Source organism: Trachurus trachurus, assembly GCF_905171665.1.
Source record: "Trachurus trachurus genome assembly, chromosome: 19".
Lineage (NCBI taxonomy): Eukaryota > Metazoa > Chordata > Actinopteri > Carangiformes > Carangidae > Trachurus > Trachurus trachurus.
The window spans coordinates 15,416,002-15,439,000 of NC_139913.1; the positions used below are offsets into that span (position 1 = coordinate 15,416,002).

Below are 22,999 nucleotides of genomic sequence, written 5' to 3' on the forward strand. Positions count from 1 at the left end.
GTCTGAAGGATACAGATTGGGCGGAGTTTTCTCAGTCCTGCGGCTGTCACAGAGCTCTGTTTTTCTCCGTTCCTTTTCCTGATGACATAATGCACTGATTCCTCTGAAATTAGACGGGCCATTTCCCCCAGTATAACGAAAAGTGCTTCTGAACAGGATTACAGACCCCAGCTTTAAAGCTAAGACCAACGGGTTTCAGCTCAAATGAGCCTTCATCAGGGTTGCTACAGGCCCAGGCTCACACTGGGGCATCAATTATGAGGCACACCTGTGTCTAACAGGCTGCTGCTTTATGAAGCTTGAACTGACCATTAAAAAAGAGGGTTAACAAGAGGTAGATCAACATAGGGGACAATACAGGAGGAGCACAGATATCAATCAGAAAGTTTAGATACCGGTATGCCAATTCTACCAAGAGAACTAGCAGACCCAAGCCAACCAGATGGACCACAGCATACAAGACAACGTAAAGAAATGGAGAGATATTCTATTTTTCGAATCTATCAGTTTTGTGGCAGCCAAAGAGCACCTGTTTTTTCTTTTTCACTCCAAGATCCACGCAGCGCTTCCTCGCCCTCTTTTTTCTCTGGTTTGGTTGGGATGGTTGGGATCCTAATAAAATACATCCATGGTTGGGATTCTTTGTAACTGAGAAAAGACAGGAAATGCTCTCACACACACACCGGACAAACACCGCCATCTTGTGGTCGCACGTGTGAAGTACCGTTTTCAAATCAATAACAATAGCAGCGCAGCACGGAAGGACGTTAGAGCCTTTTAAACTGACCTGGTACCAACAGGCGGTAAAACGGAACTGCCGGAGTAACGAAGCTGCCTGGGCATACTGGACGACTTTACCTGGGGCTGCATTTTCTACAAACCCCGCCCGGAGACCCCGCCGTGTTTTGACGAGACGACGAAGTGTCAGAGATGAGGAGTTGTCTGTGCACAGCCTCCAAGAGGACAGCTACTGCCCTGCAGCGGGACCATGAGCGGGACACAGTGTAATCACCGTCCATGGTGCCGCGTTCAGCAAAAACGGAAATAATTGTGTCTGCGTGGGAGCACAGGGCAGCGGACTGGCGCAGTCTTATAGCGCCTGTAGGAACAAAATGGAGGATAATAAGCTGATAAGTTGTCTGCTGTGTGTGGAGCAGTGCTCGGTTTAGACTGTGGTGTCTCCATTAGAGCACAAGCAGCTGAGTGAAACCTGACTTGCGCGACGCCATTACTTTAAGAATAAAAGCGCCAAGACAGTCCCAAACTGTGACGCTGTTCATCGGCCTATGAAGCTCCGGTTACCGCTAAAGTGAAACACCACACCTCCTCCCCATCCCATCATGACCGACCCGGGGGACTCGGCCAGTGCACCCGGTCCCTCCGGCCTCGGCAGCGGGGCTGGGGTGAGTCTCATAGCGGGGAGAGGACTCCCAGGAGCGGTCAGGGCTCTGTCCTCCCCAACCGCACCAGGTAGACTGTCGTCCCTCAGGACCAGGGACTTCACACTGGGGGGAGCCTACAAAAAACCAAAGGTAATGATCCATACACCATAGGATCATAAGATATCTATTACAGCACGAAGGGACTGAACCATAAAACTGTATTAGAATATAATAACTACAAGTAGAGAATCACATGGATGCAGGTGATTGGATAAATATCAGGTGCCTGATTTGGCCCAACCCACATGAGATTACACCCAGATCCTCACTTTCAAAGTGAAGAAAAAACAAAGAAAAAAGCAGGACACAGATCTATATGTGTCTAAACATATGAGATGATATTATACTGAAACTGAATAAATCCAATTTATAACACTGTCATGTTGATGACAGGCAAATCACATAATTGAACCATGTCAAATGTCTTATATTTTCTTATATTATCAGACCTGTGGGACAGATAGCACACCTAATTTTCCCTAAGAGAATATAGAAGGAGAAAAGGTTTGTGTTATGCTGCTGCTGGAAACTAACATTTCTGTTAAATAAAGCACCCCAGACTCATACTGTTCTGGATGAGAACCAGCAGATGGCAGGATTTGCTTGTTAATGTGCTGGGACAGTTTTGGGTCCATGTATACAAACCAAGAAGAGCAAGAGCCTAAAGCAGAGTCTGAAAAGTAGTAGTAGTAGTAGTTTAAAGTTGAAATGGTCAAAAACGTTATGTAAATCTACAAAGCAAGAGAGTCACAATTAAAGTGAAGCTAGTTATAAAGAGCAAACATAATCTGCTGGTGAGAAAAAAAAATCATCATCACCAACAAGAAAATACAATTTATAGCATTTAAGTATTTAGCAAATACATTATACAATATTTGTAGCAGATTGTTCCAAATAGTATTATGGTATTGACAATATTTTCTATTTCACTTCTTCTCTTTTTCATCTCCATAGAAAACCTTTGAGCCGAACATCCACGCTGTGAGGAAGAGCAAAGACGAGTGAGTGACCATCGATGTCTCATAACGAGCACCGCCTTGTCAGGGCGTCGAGGTAAATGATGGTGAGCTTTGTGTCCGACTCTCGCCCAGGTTAAAGGAAAAGACGCGCGTGGCGCCGAGGAAGGAGAGAAGAGAGAGGGATGAGAGGAGAGGAGCGAGGGAGAACAGAGGGAAGAGGAGAGAGAGGCCTCAGACTATCCAGTCTCACTCCATCTTCGAACAGGGCCCCGCTGACACCGTTTGTAGAACAGGTGTCCACCTTGTTTCTTTCATATCCCTCCTTTTTCAGCGAGTTTATACACTAGAGTTTAATTACAGATGGGTTATATGTGTTCAGGCTGGCGAGGTTCTGCAGACCTGCGCGACTCCACCACCGCTCCTGTGTGTAAACTTGTGAAGAAAGAGAGGAAACATTCAGAGGACGATGAGGATGAGATCCTCAGTAAACTACAGAGGGATGATGTGAGTACTTCCAACCATCAACACCCACCCAGGTTCACAAATGTATGAGTCAATCGTAACGCGATTGTCTGGCGCCAAAATGAGCAGATTAACTTTGGTGTAAAGAGAGAATGGAGGGTTCCTGGATGTGGTTGTAGATGCAGTTTCAGCTTCTCCAATTCTCACTTGAACTACATTATGCTATTTCCCATTTGACATTTTATCTCACATTTTGCTGACACCAGAACATTTGTTTCTGGACTTATAACTAAGTTTCACCTAGAGCTTTCATGAAAAGTGAGCAGAGTTATGTTCAGGTGACTGTTCTCCATCTCAAATGTGAACAGAAAGCTGTTCTCCAGGAATTATTTCTCTCCAATTAAACTGAAAATAAAGTTCTTCGGGTTTGGTTGTTAGGCGCTTCCGTTAAGGATGTCATCCATGTAAAATGATTTCTTAAGTTAACAATAACTGATAATAAATAGCTCATAACACATATTATTTGTTTCACTTTCAGTTCATAGATGATCCAGATCTGTGCAACGATGACAGGCTGAAGCCCATCCAGCTGCCTCTGTGTCAGTCCAGCAGAACATGTGAGAAAACCACCTTCCTCTGCTTCTGCTACAGCTTTTTGCTCAATAGTGCCACATTACATGTTGGTTAAAGGGATAGTTCAACATTTTGGCAAATTCGACTATTGCCATAATCCCTATAGTCAGAGAGGTAGGTTCATAATCTTTAATTATCAGTGCATGTTGTTTTGAGATCAGCGGGGCAGAGACGCAAGCTGTTCAGTGAACACAACGGAGGTGAACGGTACAGGTCCCCTGTCCCTCAAAACTCATCAAATACACAATCCAACAACTCCAAAACGCTCTCGTGGAGAAGTTGTGACCTGCACATTCATCACGCTATGAAATAATATTGTGACATTACGAGACTGAGTTGTTTTCTAGGCAAATGCATAGCTGTAACTACATTCCAGACATGGCTGCTGGCGGAGTGACTTCAAAAGCACAAATAGTTCAGAGTATTTGCTTCATGTCTCGCAGTGTTACATAATTACACATGATCATTTCATAGCGTGGTGAATGTGCAGGTCACAACTTCTCTATGAGAGCGTTTTGGAGTTGTTGGATTGTGTATTTGATGAGGGACAGGGCACCTGTATCATTCACCTCCATTGTGTTCGCTGAGCAGCTTGCGTCTCTGCCCCGCTGATCTCAAAGCAACATGCGCCGATAAAAAGGTAATGAACCTACTCCTAAAACTATAGGGATTATGGCAATAGGTGAATTTGTGAAAATGTTTAACTATCCCTTTAACAAGGAGCTCATTACAGTCCATGTGACTATAATGGGACTTCCTTGAGTCCATCCTTGTGTTGATGAGTTTGTGGTTGTGTTGTCAGGTCCAGAGAACCCTCCTCCGGTCTGTGGAGCCCAGGCGAGGAGAGGCCCCAGCAGGACGGACTTCCCCAAAAAAGAGCAGTCATCTCTGGTGGACCTGCTGCAGGACCTCAGCCTGTCTGGTAGAGAGGAGCTCTTCTTCATGCAGCTCCCTGACTGTATGCCGGGCAGAGCGTCTGGACAGAAGCCAGACCAAACTGTAGCTTCTACCGCCGCCAGAGCTGCCAAGAAGGGAGGCAAGGCTGAAGAGAAGAGGCCTGCACATCTAGAGGCAAAGGTGAGTCAACACAAAGAAAACTAAAACTGATCTTATAAGTTCTTACGTTTCTGTATGACTCCCATCTTCTCTCCTCTTTCCTATAGTGGTCTCTGCTTGCAGATAATTCTGATGTTACTTCATACCAGCTAGTTTTTCTGATGCTGTGTGTCTGTGTGTCTCTCCAGCAGGCTGTGATGAAGGAAGATTGTCCCGTGCTGTCACAATTCCCAGAGGGATTTCTGGGTAAACTGCAGATCAGAAGGTCAGGAAAGGTGGAGCTGAAGCTGGGCGACATCGTCATGGACGTCTCTGAAGGAGCTGCGTTCTCCTTCCTGCAGGTACCGCATGCGTGCATTATAAAATAAGAATGGTAGTCATTTTAGTTGTTTGTCTTAAAAAATTATTACATTAATAAACACAGCTAAATGTGACAAATTAAATTGTATTTTATTTTTTTGATTTGTCACAGAAAAACGTATACCATTAATAATTTCTTATTACTTGATTATATTAATTTATTATTAAACATGTCTTCAGAAACGCTACCAAACCAGAGCAATATTGTGCCAGTGGTCTTGAGTCAGTTTGTGATTTAAAAATAAACGTACTTTGTCACAGAATCCATCTCTTCTTCCTTCTGCAGCAACTGGTGTCTGTGCGTCTGTCCGACGGACGGCCTGGAGACATGATGGTGCTGGGAAATGTCCACCACAAACTGGTCTTGTCTCCCGACTTCCATGCTTTACTGAAGCAAGCCTCAGCACAGCAGCAGAAAGGACTCTGATCATCTCAGCAGATCTGAAAAGTTAAAAACTATTCAACAAAAGTGGAAATAATGTTGGACTCTTGGTCTGCCGGCGCTCGTTCTGCAGTTCTGGCACAGTTCTCTATACCTCGGCTCTGAGGTCTTTAAGGCAGCTACTTCATGAACCTGATTTGACTATTTTTAATCTGTGAAAACTTTTATCTGGTTAGAAGTTTTTTAAATCCTGCGATGGTACAAACAAACCATCAGAATTTGAATGAATCTCTGTCTGAGTTGATTTCTGGAAAGATGAATACTGGGTTTAAACTCGGTCTTTCTGTTTCCTGTGCACTGATAACTGATAATTACTAACTCAGCTCTACTCTCACCAGCACAGCAGCAAACATGATTGTGAGCTGACTGAACACCAGTCACCAGCATCCACTTGGAAGAGGTCAAAGGTCAACATTGTAATGCAAACTTTAAAAACAGGAGTAAGAGTGGAATCTAAAGACTGAACGCTGCTGTTGGAGCACTGATACCGTACATGATGTTCTGTTACATTTGTAGCATTGACTGATGTTTCACTGCCATATTTCCACCACTATTGTGTTTGTTTTGTCTGCTTGGTCTTCTGCTGCCTCCGCATCAGTTACTATTACATGTCTCTCCACATCAGCCTGAGCATCTGTGAATCCAGATGTTGCAGACCAGAACCGGACTGGAAAACCTTTCCATTGCACTTTCTGCTCAGTTTAATCTTGAAATATACTGTATCTCAGTGCAGAAAATGTGTCAGTCTGATGCAGGAGGAGACACAGCTCTGTTTTTATTTTTGCTGGACTTCAGTGTAGTGTATCTTCTCATCCAGTTTAGCAGACCGTCCTATGAGCAGCCCTCAGCAGTGGCTGTGAAGGTTTGTACTGAAGGTTGTTGATCGCTCAACATCATATTTCATCCTGAGTGGTGGACGCAAACCTGCTGCTCCTGTCCATGGGTTTAAAACTAGACTGAGGAGCTCAGGCTAAAGCTCATTTTTATTAACTGTCCATCATTTATTTTGATGTCCTTTATACTGATATCATCTGTTTTATACTCTGGACATTGTAAATCGTGATGAGATTGATGCTTTCTTGGTTTCATGCCTTCAATTAATTCAGAATCTTTGAACTGTTTTGCATTGGTTTTGAAAAATGCTAAAATAAACTTTATTATTCAATTAATTCACAATAGAATGTCAGGGTTACGGTCTTTCAGTGTTAGACCACAATTCCCTTTAATAGGAAGAAACATCCAACAGAACCAGTGTGGAGGGTTGAAGGGTTTGAGATTGATTGTCATCTGGTAAGTGTTGTCAGCTGCAGTTCAGCCTGTCATTACTGTTGACTGTAAATACTGCTGCAACTGCTTTTCATTTTCACCCAGAGGAGATGAGTGTAGCATTTCAACTCAATGTTTTATTACTTATTTACTCAAACACAACATACCTCGGCTTGACCATGCTCAAAGTCAGCAGAAGTTGTCATGTTTCTCTCATATACATCTGTAGGTGTCGATCTTAAGGTATGCTGGACAATAACTCAATAATATTGTTCATGAATATTCAACACATTTATGTAGTTCAAATAACTCATTCAGAAGCTGTATTGTTTCAATTGAGCAAATGATGCATTTCTTGTCTGATGGTGTATTTTATAACATCTCACTCCCACTCTCTGCATCATAAAATCTACTGTTTATTGATATGAGTGGGGGTGGCGTGCTACAGAACACAAAAACTCATTTTGTAGAAAAGTTTATGTAAATGTTTATTCAGTTAACACACAATACAAAGAAAAGAAACTGTTACTGTCTGAATATGGCAGCTCTAAACACAAAACCGTCAATACTGAAAGTACGTTCTTCATAGTTAACAAGAGTGTGACTTGACATGAAGACCACAGAGAATCTGGATTTCAGGGTCATTAACCGACATTATCTGAGTTTCTTTAAACATAAATGCTGTGAAAAAAAAAGAGCATCTCATATAAGCTCCTTTGTAACAATGCATAGTCATGATGTTTTGTGTTTAAAGCCCAAAATGTCCGTTGATTATGTTACTTACGCAACGATTTCACAGTTTTAGGATGTAAAAGCTTATGTAATGACAGTGACCGTCCAGTCAGGTTGCATTCAGGGGAGCTGTGGTACCGTCGGATCTTTAAGTGCTGTCAATCCATAGCCAGTAAGAAGTAGACTAATGAGCTCCACTGTGCCATCACCGCCTCCTGACTGTCTCAGATCACAGTGAGCAGCTGGTTTGTGAAATTTCTGAACCTTTTTCTTTTTAAATTGAAACTGTATTTGAGAGGTACTATGCTCTTCAGTAGGAACTAAAGGGGTTTGGAGCTGAGACTTACAGTAGAGAAGTCAGGAAGTACTGACAAACAGGCAATCACACTGTTATAGACTTTTCATGGATTTGCTGACAACAAAATAGAGTCTCACTCTTTATCTCAACACTCTGTGGTATAACAAAAATAGAAACTGTAGTTGTTCTTGGGACGGCAATAGTACTTTTTTTTTTTTTTTTTAACATTTCCCTCAAAGTTTACCATGGTTCCACTCAGGAAACCTGAACACTCCTGTATTCACTTCCACACCTCACTCAAATATCTACGCTTTTACAATCATTACATCTCATCACTTATCAAGCTGCACTGCACAACTTTCAACCTCTCTAAGCCAGATGTGTGTTTTTAGAGTGGATGAGAAAAAAAAGCTCATAATGTAGCTGGCAACAATCCTGCTTTCAGGATTCACTTGGGAGTTATTTGAACTGAATATGGGAGTAACTGCCGTGAAATTATTGTAATAGTCTGAATGCTGTAAAAAGCCTGGCCAGTTGGAGCTAAGAAGCATGATTAACAACAGCTCACTATGTGTTTTTTTGTTTTTTCTTTGAACTTGAAAGTCAGAAACAGAGCCCAGCCCTGTGCCGTCAGAACTCCTGTCTTCAGTTGTCATCACTCTTTCTCCTCTAGACTCAGTAGATGGACACATTCTATTTGCTCTTGGTGGTCTTGGTGGTCTTGGTAGTCCTGACAGTTTTTGCGGGGCTACTTTTCGTTGTCTTCCTGGTTGCTTGTGTCTTTCCTGTGGCAGCGGCCTTCTTCACTTTCGCTTTTGCTTTCTTTGTGGGTTTCTTTTTGGTAGCAAGTTTTTTCTTGGCAGACACGGTCTGCTCTCGGATCAGGTCGTCTCGACCAATGTCCACCATGTGCTCCTCCCACGACTTCATCTCATTCTTGTAGCGGATTTTGTCGTCTTCAGCCAGCTGTGTGTAGACCTGAGAAGTGGCACAAAGACACACAGAACATCTGTATGAAAACCTTGTTAACTGTAACAACAAGGCATATGTCATGACTGTATGTGTGTGTGAGTGTGTGCACCAACCTGTTTCTGATGGTTGAACAGATTCCTCCAGTCCTCTATTAGGGACTTCATCTTTGCCTGGATGACAAACATCAGCAACAATGTTGAATCATCAACTGATCAAAAATTCTCTTTTGCAACACATAACCACATGTAGCCTGAACACGTCATGTATGTTAAAGAGGAACTATGCAATTCGGGGCGCTTTTCCACTGTCTTGCTAACCCTCCTCCTGTCCATGTGGCCAACGAGAAATCCTGGATAGTTCCTCTTTAAACACTACTTCAAGTCTGGAGATGATAGAGGGATACAAATAAAGTGGAGTCCGCTCTGAGAACTGAGCAAGAAATGAAACATCAGGGCTTCTACAGGGAAGGACAGAGCTGCCTTTGGGGGAATTAAATGCAGACCTCTGTTGTGGCCGTTGCAAAGTTTTTTGCTGCAGTGTGTTGAGGCAGCAGCACCAGATCCAGCAACACCAACAAACAAATCATGTTCAGGAAGGCTGGCTCTGTGTCTCTGGAGCTCTTGAACTTGGTTATAGGGAGGAGGATGCTGCACAAACTGCTAAACATCACAGAGAACATCACAGTGCCTCCACCACCTGCTGCTAAACAGCTGAACTACTTCATCTTCTTCACTTTCATCTCATCAGCACACACTATGGTTATGGGTCTATTTTTTGTCTCTTTTTTGTATTGAAGCTTAAGGGGGAAAACATTTTCATTAAAAAAAAAATCATTTTTCCAATTTCAATGAAGTTTACTAGGACAGGACAACTGCACCACGTCTGACCCAGTCACCTGCACACCACGCCACAGATCTAATACCACCTTATGTCAAAAAATCATGCCATGGTGTAGTGGATGTACCTGTGTGGTGGTTCCTCTGGCCTCTTCAAAGTGCTCTGACATGAAGATGTTAAACGGAGAACGAGGACGTTTAGGTTTCCCCAGGCTGTTTAACTCCTGGATCACACACACACAGGGAGAAGCCACAGTTTAAGTATTCTAGATACTTGAGATATCACAGAAATGAAAATATATCTTGACGGTCTGACTACTACACAGTCTTTATCTTACTCTCTTCTTGCGGATGGTCCTCCTCTTGGCCAACTTCTGCTTTTTCTCCTGGGCTTGCTGCTGGACCTCTGCTGGGGTCAGCTGGGCCTGGTAGCGCTGGAGATCCACCTTAAACTGCTCCCTGGCCCGTATAGAGGCCTCCTGGAAGGGCTACACAGGAGAGAAAACAAAAACTTTGGTCACAACAATATTGTGACAAGACCTATATGGAAACAGATACTGTGTTTGTGTTGCGTTACATTTATTCTGTATCAGAGATGATCGGCCATGTGCCTTAGCCTACAAGCTATGCACTTATATTAATATTAAAGCACGCAAGTAAATACCTGTTTCTGTTGTGGACTCAAAGTTCTCCACTGCTGGGCGATCTTTCTGATGATATCCACTGGTTTGATTTCTAAAGGTAGATATTACAAGATGAAAATTAATAACAAAATATGATTAAAGTCCTGTACTAAAAACTGTGATTTCATTACACAGTCTTCATACTTATTGTCATACCAGTGCAATGGGTTAATGAAATCCCTACGAGAATCAACAGTTTACCTGGGTTTTGTCTGATAACGAATGGCTTCTGCTCCATGACATATCTCATGTATCCATTCAGGGGCCTCTTTGGAGGGCCGGCCTGGGAAGTCAGACATTTCACTTGGTTGATGTAAAGAGCAGGCAGGACACCGGTACACCTAGAGGGAGGCATGTGCACACACACACGTTAACATTATGTTTCACAAAGCACGGCTGCACGTGTATTTTGATGGTGCCTTCTCAAGTGCATCTTAACATTTCAAACATCTCTTTCTAAAGTCAATTATCCAATATAGTATATCCCACACAGCACAGCAACACTTCTTTGAATAAATGATTAACTTAACTAACTAAATGATCTGAACTCCTTTAACTCATACAATCCTTTTACACGAAAATCCACTGTGGAAATATATATAAGCTATCTTGGTCACTGTCTGCTGGATCGCCTGTGTTAGGGCCTGAACTAATTCATGCATGTACTTCTCCCCCTAAAAAGACAACATTGAGCATAATAGTATTAACTGCAAGAGGCTAGAAATGCTGCACGTGGTTATGGACATGTAAGCCCCACAATCGTGCATTTCTTACAATGTCAAAAGTCAACTTGTTTATTTAACACCTTTTATTTCTTATTGAATATTAACACAAATATCCTCACAGCCGTTCAAAGCGTCCTACAAACAGGATGTTGTTTGAATTAACGTAAACGTGGCTGTGTCTGGTTATGGTCGTAGTTGACTTAAGGTCATATACTATTTCCTCTCCCTTTATGTTCTCTCTTGTCTCTAAAAAAAATAAATTGCATGCTGTCTCTTAGTAAGCAGAATGCCGAGGCAGTGAGCTGAAGCTAGCTGGCTAACTTAGCCGTGCCCCAGCTTCAGCTCGCTGCTGCCTGGCCCTGCAGAGAGTAAACTTGAGGTTAGCTACCTGGCCAGGGAGCTGGTGCAGGAGAAGACGCCGAAGGACTTAGCCAGCAGGCTAACGCTGGCTGTTAAGACGCTGAACGGAGCCATGTCGGTGTTAATTACCGTAAAAGGCTGTCAACTAAAGTAATGAAAGACAGTAACGTATTGTCCCACAAAGCCAGCGTGTTATTAATTTCATGCATTAGATGTTTGAATTGAAGCGGTGTCTCCTCCCTCCTCCTTGTTGACATGCAGGGAACAGCAAAAGGCGCCCTCAGTCTCACCCGGTGCATTGTGGGAAAGGGTCAACGCTGTTTACTTCCGCTTCCGCCTCAGTTTTATTATTCTACATGGATGTGTTCATAGCATAGATATAGAAATGTTTCTATATATATGGATGTGTTGGTGTATTTTGGCATGACTTCATCATTATGATTATATGGTCATATAAAAAAAATGAAGAAGAAAATAACCACCTGTTGTCCAGCCTGTGCACATTGAACCTCTCTGTAACTTTATGAATGATTAATTATACAAATACTACGTATCCAAATACGGTTTTGTGTATTACTGAATAGAGTCTGTTGTCTTTACTAGTGTAGACAACCTGTATGTTTTGCCCTTTTGCCATGCTTTTTTCTCAATTTTGAACCAAGACTTTGCCCTTTATTTAGTGCAATTTTGTACTTGTACGTTGCATATTCATAGGTCTCCATATTGATGTTTGTAAACATTCGCTATTTTCGTTTACTACTTTTGTTCGTCTATAGCATTTAGGTGTATGTTTTTGTACCAATTAATATAGCTACCACAAATTAGAATTAGATTAATACCCAACGATGCTGATCAATAAATGAACCAAGACAACATTACAAAGACTGTACTCCCCACAGCTATACACACACCGCTAAAAACTGAGCTAGACCATGAAGTCATGATTAAAAAAAATAATAATAATAATAGAAAACACTGTACCATTCTTTAATTCAGTACAAAAGGTGCCACACAGGCCTCAAAGACACAAGTGAAGGCGTGTTTACACAGGTACTGAAAATTAGATTTCTTTATTTTATTTACCCTTTGTATAGCATAGATAGATACTGTATTAAGACAGATTAGAGGTTGAAGAGAGGAACAAGTTCAACCCTTGGGTAGAGCTTTTGCTGGGTCAAAAATCTGATCTTTGTACCTGTGTAAATCCAACCAAAAATCCAACATTACAGCTATTCCCAGGGGAAAAGAGTACATAATTTTAATGATAGATTTACATTGTTATGACTCTACTTCAAATGAGAACAAATGAAACAGCTATACAGTTCAAGAGGAGGCTTTTAATACTATACAAATAATAATAATAACAATAATAACAATAATAGGAGATGAAGAACACAGTAATACGTGACTTGTAATTGCTCCCATTTTAAGGGGATCTGCAACAGTACATTCTTTCATTCAACTTAGTCTGCAACAAGATGCAAAAGAGCTAAACAAGAGTCTCCATCACCCCCTACATGAAGCTGAGGTGACGTTGTAAATGTTACAGGGGTTACCGTAATGCTGTCAATATTCCTTTGTTTTACAGACATGTGTCAAAATGAGGCTCTTACATATTTGGTATTCACGCATCGACATTCCCTTGGTTGAGCGTGTATCTTGCTGGCTGCTGATGGACGCGAGCAGAGACTGAAGCTGTGATTTTCCAGTTTTGGAGCAGTGCGTGTTGTTAAGTATGTGATCCTGCCGCTCTAATGCACAGCTCCTCCCTTGTTGCTGTGCAGCATATTGTGGGATTTGTGTCATACAGTTCACTACTTTTGCTTAAAAATGAAGAATTCTGTCAAGCAGTTTGAAACAAATTGGTGTTTTAAAAATATAATGTCATTGATGCAAAATCAACTTGCCAAACTTTAAAATGTCAAGACGGCCATTAAATGACCACAGGCCATCTCTCTCAAAGTAAAACAAATAATGTATGGTCTCAGATTAATAACAATGACATTACAGTTTGATGAATGTTAACAAAGATTACTGAATGACTCCATACTATAATTTACAGTGTGTTGTGACTTTAAAAAAGGACGGAAAAAGAAGAAAAAAAAATCAGCTTTTTTTTTTTTTACTTTGATATTTTTTCATTTACATGGCATACTTTTGGGTCCATTCTTTTGCTAGTTTGTTGTATCTGAGGAGAGAAGAGAAGAGAAGAGTTACTGAATGTTGACACTGATATAAGTGGACAGTGAAGCATCACCTGAACCTGTGCTCACACTTACTTGTCTTTGTCGTTCTTGTAGATGTGTGCTATGTCTGGAACTAAGGGATCGTCTGGGTTTGGATCACAAAGCAATGAACATATGGACAATAAAACTGGAACGAAGACAAATTCAAAACATCACATTAGTAAAGGACGTTCAGGCAAAGTTTGTTTATCTTTATACCACCTTTAACAATAAACAGTGCTCTAAAGTATTAAAAGGTATTAAGAAAAGAAACAAGATGTATACATACATAAAAACACCTCACTAAAAGAAGTCTAATCCAACAGTCCTGCAATAAATTCTCCATTATGTCATCATAAAATGTAACGTTCAGCTTGTGTTGATAAATTTAAATGAATGATTGTTTTGGAGGCTGCAGTTTAGGTTGCTGCTGAGGAATCTCACACTATACTGTTGCAACTCATAAACTTTATATTCTCTATTTATATGTTGAATGGAAATAGTGCAAACTATTTTCAGTTCACTGTCACTTATTATAGTTTAATGGGCAGCCACAGCTCTCAAAGAGACTGAAGCTCTTGGTAGATTAACACACATGAACACGAAAAACCCCAACTACGAGTCTGATGTTGTTTCCTCTCGGTTAACGTGCACAACAGCATCTCAGCTGTAAAGAATATTTTGACTGTAAAAACGGTCAAAAATCACATTACCATACAGTCATGGCCAAAGTATTGGCAACCCTGCACTTTTTTCAGATAATGCCCCAAGTTCTCTCTGGAAATTGTTGCAACTACAAATGTTTTGGTATTCAGAAGTGTATTACTTTGGTTAGAAATCTCACATTTTACACACAAAACTCAAAAAATGAAGTGTAATCCCTTACCAACAGCACCTGTTAATTGGCAAAGGATGACTTAAAATACAAATTAAAGGGACATCACATGCTTAAAAATCCAATGTTTTCTTTCACTTTTGAAAAGTGCCAATTGTTTTCTCGTGTCTATTTTCTGGAGTTATGTGTGTATAAGGTTTTAAGATTTTACCTTTTTCCTCAGTGTTTAGCAAACCAAAGAAATACACTTGAGGGAGAAATGTGGAATTATCTGTTGTGGAGCTATTCAATTATTGTTAGTATTATTGTTTAGTGAAGTATTTAGTTCAGTTAGTATTTAGATTTTGATTTACTGATTGATACAGTAGTATTCTGTCAGTTTATTATTCGTTTAGTTCAGTTGTGTTGTTGTTTATTATTTGTGTGTTTATTTCATTTGGGCACATTGTGGGCACCAAAAAGAGGTAGGTCGCTGGTAAGGGACCAGAATGCACCTGGGTGGGCCGATGTTTTTTGTTTTTTCTTCTTATCAGAGCGGGAGAGGCACGGAGGAAATTCTTTTGTTCTATGTTGCTTGCTCGTCTCCTTTTTTGTTGGAACTGAACATATAATGGACGTTACGTTTTTTTTGCCCAAGTAAACCACCAACCATACCCATGGTGCAGCAGTGGTCTTTCGATTTTTTACGATTTGAAGAGTTTGACCTGGACCTTTTTGACCTACCATCTGAAAAAGTGCAGGGGTGCCAATACTTCTGACCATGACTGTATATAGTGTAAATCTGTTATTAATGTTTTCACATTTCAGAATGAAATCTAAAACATGTGGATGAATTCACACTTGCACTGATGGAAACAGCCAAAACAGTATCAAGCACTATTCCATTTTGATTTGACAGTTGTTGTGTTGTAGTCACATCTGACAGTAGTCATAGCAACAGGAGAGCGTGATTACCTTTAGACACTGTTAGTGCTGGAGACCACTGTGACCGTAGAATGTCCAAACAGATACTGCCATTGCTGTTAATATTTGGGTGATAAATCTTTGTTGTAAACGCTACCTGTGAAAATATCAAAAAGACACACACAGGCACATTTATTCACACAGGTCTGTATGAGCTGATAAAATATACTGAAGTGTTCCTCATGCTCCGTGTTTCAGCACATTCAATTTTAAAGAAAGAAGAAGTCTCAGCTTTAATTCAAGCATTTTCATCAATAGATAAAGAGATGTAGCCTTTTAAAGACACACTTCCAAATTTGCAAAGTATGTGGTTAGACTGCCTTTGGCCCTCTAAATTTTAGAGAGACCGGATAATTTGGAAACATGAGAGAGAAGATAAGAACTTGTCTCTTTGTCTGGGGTTAACAATAGTGTAGCCTCTATTTACATCGCCCTCTAGAATGGGACAGACTTTTAGTAGACCTTGGTCTTTATTCCTCCCTCTGTTTGCTATGTAGAGTACCAGTAACTCTCTATCTTTCCTGCTTTTTCTGCACAGTGTGACTTATGTCTAGTTCGTTGTCTGTCTCTTCCAGCATCAATGATACATGTAATGAAAGTAGTTTCATTACATGTATCATTGTACTCAGTGTACTGGGAGTGCTCCTCCACTTCCCTGCAGTTTCTGGGCAGCTGGGAAACCAGAGCGGCTCAGTAGAGTGCGTCTTGGGGAAATTCATGATTAATGAGGGCTGGCCCCACTGTTGCAGTCCAGCCAAAAAGTTGTATAAGTTCGTATTTTTGAAGACTGTTACAGATTCCAGAGGAACGACACCACAGGCAGTTGCTAATTATCCACCCTCTATCACACATCTTGGCCCAAATATCGTCTGCTGTCGCCGTTTATTGAAAGCAATCATGGAGCATACATCTTGCCAGTGCTGCCATCCTTTACAAAATGTGTATGAAAGAGGATAGGTTTTGAGCACCTGATGGTTTTGTGACTGAAAACCAGCTGTGATAAATTCCATGATACGGCAGGACAAGGCTTTAGTAACCACAGCAGCTCTTACCTTTGGTGGCTTGAATGGGTAGTCGGTGGGGAAGTGGATTGTGAGAAAGAAAACTCCTCCTTGATAAGGACTGTCGCCCTGACATAATGACAAGTGAGACATCTGTCAGAAAAACATTTCCCAACATTCAAATGACTAACAATCAGCAGACTACACCTTCAGAGAGAACAGGGCCCTTTATCAAAGGGTTCAACTAAATGTCATGTGTTATTGGTAATAATATATTTACCAATTGATAAAATAAATACTAATAAAAACTAAATGGTCAGATCTTTCTACTAGAAACATGCCATTCAGCTTTATAATGGGAAAATATGATGTAACTGGTACATTCGTTTTGGGCTTTTTCTTCTATAAAGACAACGACTCAGTTTTTCCTCTGAGGCGAGGCGACTCATCAATATGTGGCTTGAGCCACATATGAATGAATTGAATGAATTGAATTTCTGACATGCCTGCACTCCAGGACAGGATAGCTGTGCTTCATAGGTTACCATGCTCATCACTTCCAGTTAAAGCCAATGTGACGCCACAAGGTTAGCTAATTAGCTAACATGACTGTACTACAGCTCCTATGAGAATATGCAGCAATTTCATAATAATGAATTATGAGCAATATCAGTTCTTTATGCGTCATTTAGGTGGGGACGCCTATCCTATAGATTTATGTTCACTTGGGGATGATGCAATGATGAGCACGATGCAATGAGCCAATGATGCAAAACTATTAAAAGGAAATGCAAAAGTAGGTAGCCACGGTCTTAAAGGTACACTACCGGTGAAAAGTTTTAGATCAACCCATTTTAAGCAGGTCAACTCCAGTGAACAACTGGTACACGTCAGCAGTAAACTGTCCCAAGGTTTACCATCCCTGACATGAAGGAGTTGTTTAACTTCCAGCTTACCTGCAACAATAGAATTAAAGGAAGTCACAAAGTCTCTGTCTGTACCTCTCTGCTTTTCTACACCCTACGACAACAATGTACTGCAGGGAGTGGGACTACTGACGACAGAATGGAGATAAAAAAAAGACAAGTAGATAGACTGGTTCAGGTTCATCCTCCATTAGGATAATGAGCCATATTAAGGGGAAAATTAGTCCCCCCCCCCCCCCCCCCCCCCCCCCCCAAAAAAAAAAAAAACAATTTTACATTTAGTTCAATAAGAACTGTCTTTGGTTGTAAAATCCCTGGTTGTTTCTTTGCTCTGTGCTTTTATTTAGGCAAAAATTAGACACTGAATTATGCAAATTTGAATAAGAGCTGGAATAACTGAGGTGTTCTTCTCTACTAGTGTTTCTAACATGAATTATATTTAAAGGAGTGGAAGTTTAAACAGATGGTGTGATACTCACTGGACCCATTATGGTTGCCTGCCAATGAAACACTAGAGGCAATCAAGGAGAAAAAGAGAAACACAGAAGAATGTAAAGTGAATAACACAGACAGAGTGTTCACCTGTCATCATCCATCACCCACTGCCCACAGAAGTTCACACCTCTCTCTTTGTTTATCTATAGGTGAAGCTGGTTTTACCACTTTGACCAGTACAGGTTTAGACTATTTAGAAGGTAACCTATCAAATCTAATGCAGGTTTTGCTTTGCTGAATGTCTCTGTCAGCACTGCTCTGTTGGAAGAACAGGGGACAAATTTCAAAGTCAAGTTCCCCGACTATTACATGTTTCCCATCCTGTCACTTCCTAAATAAGTTGGGATGCTCGCAATCAACCCTGTAGGCAAAGCTTTAAATCTGGACTGACTCTTCTAACACCTCTTCCTCTAACTAACCTTGTTCTTCTTATTTTAAACACTCATTCTGTTGATGGTGAGTCCATTACAAGGACAAACTGTCAGCCTACAATTACAGTTCTGTATTTGTTAGTATTATGCAACCCAATTGAAACAATGTAACGATTGAGTATTATTACCACACATCAACTATCAAACAGCCCCCAGCAGGAAGCTGCCACTTTCAGATGTACTCAGGTGAAATGCTGTGGCCTGAAATTTGTGTGTGTGTGTGTGTGTACTCACAATCATCCCCCACTGGTCCAGCGGAGCACTGTGCTGGAGGATCTCTCTGCAGGTCCTGCAGCTCCTGCTCGACAGCAAAAAATACTACACTTAGTTATACTGCTTTTAATGCATCATGTTTTCCCCTGGTTAAATTTGATGAGCTTAACCTCAGTGACAAAAGCAGCCGCATGAGGGTAGTCGAGGGACAATGATTTCAGTGGGGTGGGTGTATATTGTCTGGCTACACTCACTGGGATACATCAGTTACCAATTGCTCTTCTTGATGTTTCAATAACAACTTGTCCCAAGAGGCCTGCATTTACTATGAGTGCTCCCCCCCTCCACTGCCTGTACCAGGGTACTTCCTGGTTGGAAAGGTGTGGCACCAGAGAGGAAGGGTTTTAAAGATCTTCCCTAGGAGGTGTACAACTAGAATAAAGTGTATAGGCCTACATGTTTTTTATATTTCATATTATCCCAACTAAGTAAATAATTCACCTACAGGATACTTGTACTTGTATAGAGGGCAGATATCTGACTCTTTCCTGGTGTCCATCCATTTTTAATACTCTATTAAAGCACTTGATCCTGCCAGCACTAACAGCAGAGCAGACGTTTGATAACAAAAAACAACAAAATGAAACCGTTGGAAATGAACGACGTTGGGAATAAGGGACTTTCCTTATCGTTGTAGTGCCTGGCCACAACCAGGAGAACATGTATAAGAACAACAGGGTTGTGGTTGGGTCACTCAGACCAGATAAAGAGCTTGTCGAGTGACAGCTTTAAAAACAAAACAAAAAAAAACAGTGACAGACTGACACGGAGGCAGCCAAACAGGACACTCACTGAAGCTAACTTGGCTACATGTTAGCGAGACAGTACGAAACTTTGAAGTTGTTATTGTGTGTGTTACGGGAGGTGTCAGCACACAGCTCATTCCCAGAAACGTTACAAAGTTCACCAGAAGTTGTTTATGTGCGGGAAAAGCGTTGAAATCTTCGTTAGTGAACCATATTAACTCCTAACGTTAGCCTCTGCTCGGTCAGTTAGCTGCCATTAGCCGGGGAACCAGAGCTAGCTAGTCAAACTTACCTTCTGTATTCTTTTCAGCGCCATGGTGACTGATGCTGCTCGCTCCTCGGCTCACTTCCACTCGCTCTCTGTTTTTTAGTTTTATTAATATTGCTGCAGAGGTCAATGGCTGTAGTTTATTCCCTGAGTACTGCCACGGCCAGGGATGTGTTTGTGTTTTAATAAAACCTCCTTTGTTTCCGCTTGTTTCTGTTTACGGTCGCTCCTCCGAAGTGGATCATGGGAAACGTAGTTAAACGCACTTCAGACACACTCACACAGAGAGACACACACACCACACGCACGCACACACACACACACCTAATATGAATATGAATATGTATACAACAAATAAGAGAATATATCGCCTATATATTTTCTTATTAAGAGATAAATAAGAAATAAGAGAAGATATGTAAGCCTATATGTTCTTATTTGTTTTGATTTACATTTACAACTGCTCTTCAACTGCTATTTTGCATTTAAGAGAAACATAAACCTGTAGATAGCCTACTGCATCTCTCTTTCCCTTCTACATGATATGTGATGAAGCAATGAGTTTCCACAGGCCTCTACACTGAGCATGAGCAAAAAGAAACAAAAAAATATAATGAAAAACACAGACTCATTCTTGACCAAAGCCCACAAATATTATTATAGGCTATAATTATTAGGCTATAGCTATGACCTTAAGTCCACGCATCAAAGAGAGACAACTAGTCTGCTGATTAGCTGCAAGTAAATACTTTTCAGCACCCAGATAGTGTATATTGTATATTCTGAATGAGAGTTGGTATTTAATTGGTTGACTTGACATTTAGTGTCTCTAAAGGAAAACCATTGCAGTTGTCAAATAAATCCAACATGTTCATAAAACAGACAGGTCAAAAAAAGTTAATTCTGTGTCGTTTCTCACTCAGTTGTTTTATTTATTATGAGTAACAGTGGGTTTGCAACTAAGTATGTGGATATTTAATCTAATTTGTAAAATATTCAATACATATCAATCCAATACTAAAATAATATGTTTTGTACTGTTTTTCCTTAAAAATATATATATTCTGCAAATAAAAGTTGTTGTCCAAAAAAGCTACATGCACCACAGCATCTGCAGGCCTAGCCTACAACCCTCAAACCTGTGATAACATCACTGTGTGTTTTAGTGACGACTACATGAAATGACTGTCTCCAGATAGGTTGATAAAACAATGTTTATTGATATGAAAATTATATCCCATGGAGGTATGAGCCTCTACTTATATAATACAGACAGGAATCATGAACTTAATCAGAACATGACATTACGGATGTGGGCCTACAGAATAAACACTCTCATTACGTTGTTATGAGCAAGAGAGTGGACTGAACAGCTCCTCACTTCAGTGTAAACAGAGCTGCAATCTGTTTACTGATCCCAATATTTGTGTTTATGGAACTTTAGGCCAATTAGAGTGATAGCATGAATTTTCCGACAGATAAGTGTAATTGTCAGTGCAATTAGGGATACAGACTCATCTGGAGCTGCAAATTGCAAAGTCCCAGTATGATGGGAGTGATAATTGGATGTCTCACCCTTAGATTACTTGTATCGCATGGAAAACTAGAATGGAAAAATGTCAATATAGAGCACAGCAAAAATGTTTACAGCAAAGACCAAACAGAGGCAGATATCTGAGAAGATCCAAACCTGTACTACAAATTATGTTCATATACAATATATGTTCATTTAGAAAATAGTTCAAATTCAGAAAGTAATGTGATATTCTATCAAAGGCCTGACAGCTGGTCTTTATTGTGTGTGATTGTGTCTTAACATATGGATAGATGTAAAAGTCATCAGTTGTAATATAAGCCTATCTCTGAAATGTATTTCATAATTATACTAATAGCATAGCTCATATCTATAATATTATTCCTGTGTGCCTATAAATAGAGTTTAATATTAACTTTTTGAAATGAGACACTAAGGTTTTGCTCTACTGGAAACATTTAGTCATTCAGTTGATGACAGATAAACTTCTGTTAAACTGTGACAATGTTGATGACTGATAGGGGATTAACCCACAGAGCATATTATTTATAACAAATTTGATGTTTTCTGCCTGCACAATACATATAATTCTGAAACTACAGGCTGTGGTCTTTCAGCAGAACTTACAGATCAGGGTGGGAGGATATTGTGTCCACAGGCTCTATTCTTTGCATGCTTGCATGGCTGTCTTTACTGGACACTATTGTTCCTTAGCAACTACTTGTTCACTATTTGTCCCCTCTGCTGCACAAAATGCCTTTCAGCGCTCCAGGTCAAATGTCCACATGTCCAACCATTCTGTGCAACCCTCAAACGTATGCATCACACTTCTGCCTGCGTACCACTGCTATAGCTACTACATCTCTACTCTCAGGCTGGAGAGATGCTGCCATCACCCACCAGACACCCCCATCCTCTCTAATTAATGGTATTAGCTCATAATGTTAATTACTGTGTACTGCATGCATAATGGTTCCGGCTCACTGGAACACCTTAATGAGACACTTTGGATATGACTCATCATTAATGCTATGAGCTACACCTGTGCTTCACAGTTAGCTGGTTATAACATAACCAGGAAGCCTCCTCAGAAATACACTAAAAGGTAGAGCCCTATATCATATGGTGAGCAATACAACATGATGATGATTTCATTTTCAGTGTCACCTAGCCCACATCACATAACAAACAAGACCAGAGTAGTTAGACTTGTTTCTATATAACTGATGGTAATGTAGCCTACTTAAACATAACTGTGTACACAGAGATGTTTGACTTCAATTGAATTCTGCCTCACAGACACAACACTGTTTTTCAACAGACAAAATGTCCACAGTTTAAATTGGTTCCAAGAATCAGGAGCAATTTGTGTTTTGGATTATGAATATTACTCTATAATGTAATCTGATTGGAACACAAAATGGCCGCAAGACCTTCACAGAGAGCAGCTTCTTACATTTACAATATGTCTGATGTTTGAAGCTTCTGAACTCCTAAAATACTCTGTAACAAATTGTGCAGTTAACACCTCCACAGAATAGGAAGAATCACCTTCTGAAACAGGACACACACACAACAACACTAATGCAAATGCATCTTTAAATACTTTGACTATCAGTCAAAAAAACTGGTACTGGCCTATATTGAATGACACATGACATCAGTGTTGAACCAAGCCACAGAGTGAAGCACTGCAGATGTGTTATACTCTGCAAGTAAGAACATACAGACAATCACATTAACTATTTCAATCTGCAGGTTATAAAGTGTGAAGAGTTTATCATAAACAGAGGACAGTGCTGTGGACAACCCATTGTTATGTTTCATACAAACTTAGCGTCCGAAACCACCTGTTGTAAACTCAGTGACCGCAGGCAACATGTGCTTGATAAAGTGATAATATCAGTATTACATTTTCTATCTGCAAATGCAATTTACTATTGGTGGCTCTCTAAGAGGGTCTCTTTAGATTTACATTCTTTAATTCTCACTCAAACAAATGAAGTTATTATAATAACTGGTGCTGCTCTGGCTTTTCGCATGACAGAGCTCTCATTTACCAGAGAACCTTTTCTT

General features: G+C 40.5%; 3 protein-coding genes across 5 annotated transcripts; 1 reads left to right on the plus strand and 2 right to left on the minus strand.

The window, feature by feature from the left end:
- Window positions 1–759: 759 nt before the first annotated feature.
- Window positions 760–6,455, plus strand: LOC311003001 (DNA-directed RNA polymerase III subunit RPC4). 2 transcript variants are annotated; one of them, XM_083994638.1, is made up of 8 exons: window positions 760–1,532; window positions 2,397–2,443; window positions 2,534–2,694; window positions 2,781–2,905; window positions 3,402–3,480; window positions 4,299–4,573; window positions 4,741–4,893; window positions 5,199–6,455. In XM_083994638.1, the coding sequence occupies exons 1-8, from the start codon at window positions 1,341–1,343 to the stop codon at window positions 5,337–5,339; spliced, it is 1,173 nt and encodes a 390-aa protein (XP_083850764.1). In that variant the 5' UTR covers window positions 760–1,340; the 3' UTR covers window positions 5,340–6,455. The 2 variants fall into 2 exon arrangements, with proteins under 2 accessions (XP_083850764.1, XP_083850765.1); XM_083994639.1 differs by having other exon boundaries at window positions 4,744–4,893.
- Window positions 6,456–7,304: 849 nt separating this feature from the next.
- Window positions 7,305–11,510, minus strand: tfam (transcription factor A, mitochondrial). The gene is made up of 7 exons (XM_083994517.1): window positions 11,255–11,510; window positions 10,343–10,482; window positions 10,123–10,193; window positions 9,797–9,946; window positions 9,587–9,682; window positions 8,736–8,792; window positions 7,305–8,628 (listed from the first exon to the last, which is right to left on the minus strand). Exons 1-7 carry the CDS (start codon window positions 11,338–11,340, stop codon window positions 8,344–8,346), a joined length of 885 nt encoding a protein of 294 aa, XP_083850643.1. The 5' UTR covers window positions 11,341–11,510; the 3' UTR covers window positions 7,305–8,343.
- Window positions 11,511–12,257: 747 nt separating this feature from the next.
- Window positions 12,258–19,616, minus strand: ube2d1b (ubiquitin-conjugating enzyme E2D 1b). Of its 2 annotated transcripts, none has more exons than XM_083994351.1 (7): window positions 19,414–19,616; window positions 18,337–18,400; window positions 17,656–17,687; window positions 16,302–16,379; window positions 15,241–15,346; window positions 13,506–13,599; window positions 12,258–13,414 (listed from the first exon to the last, which is right to left on the minus strand). In XM_083994351.1, the coding sequence occupies exons 1-7, from the start codon at window positions 19,435–19,437 to the stop codon at window positions 13,369–13,371; spliced, it is 444 nt and encodes a 147-aa protein (XP_083850477.1). In that variant the 5' UTR covers window positions 19,438–19,616; the 3' UTR covers window positions 12,258–13,368. The 2 variants fall into 2 exon arrangements, with proteins under 2 accessions (XP_083850477.1, XP_083850478.1); XM_083994352.1 differs by having other exon boundaries at window positions 17,656–17,698; window positions 19,414–19,599.
- Window positions 19,617–22,999: the final 3,383 nt, after the last annotated feature.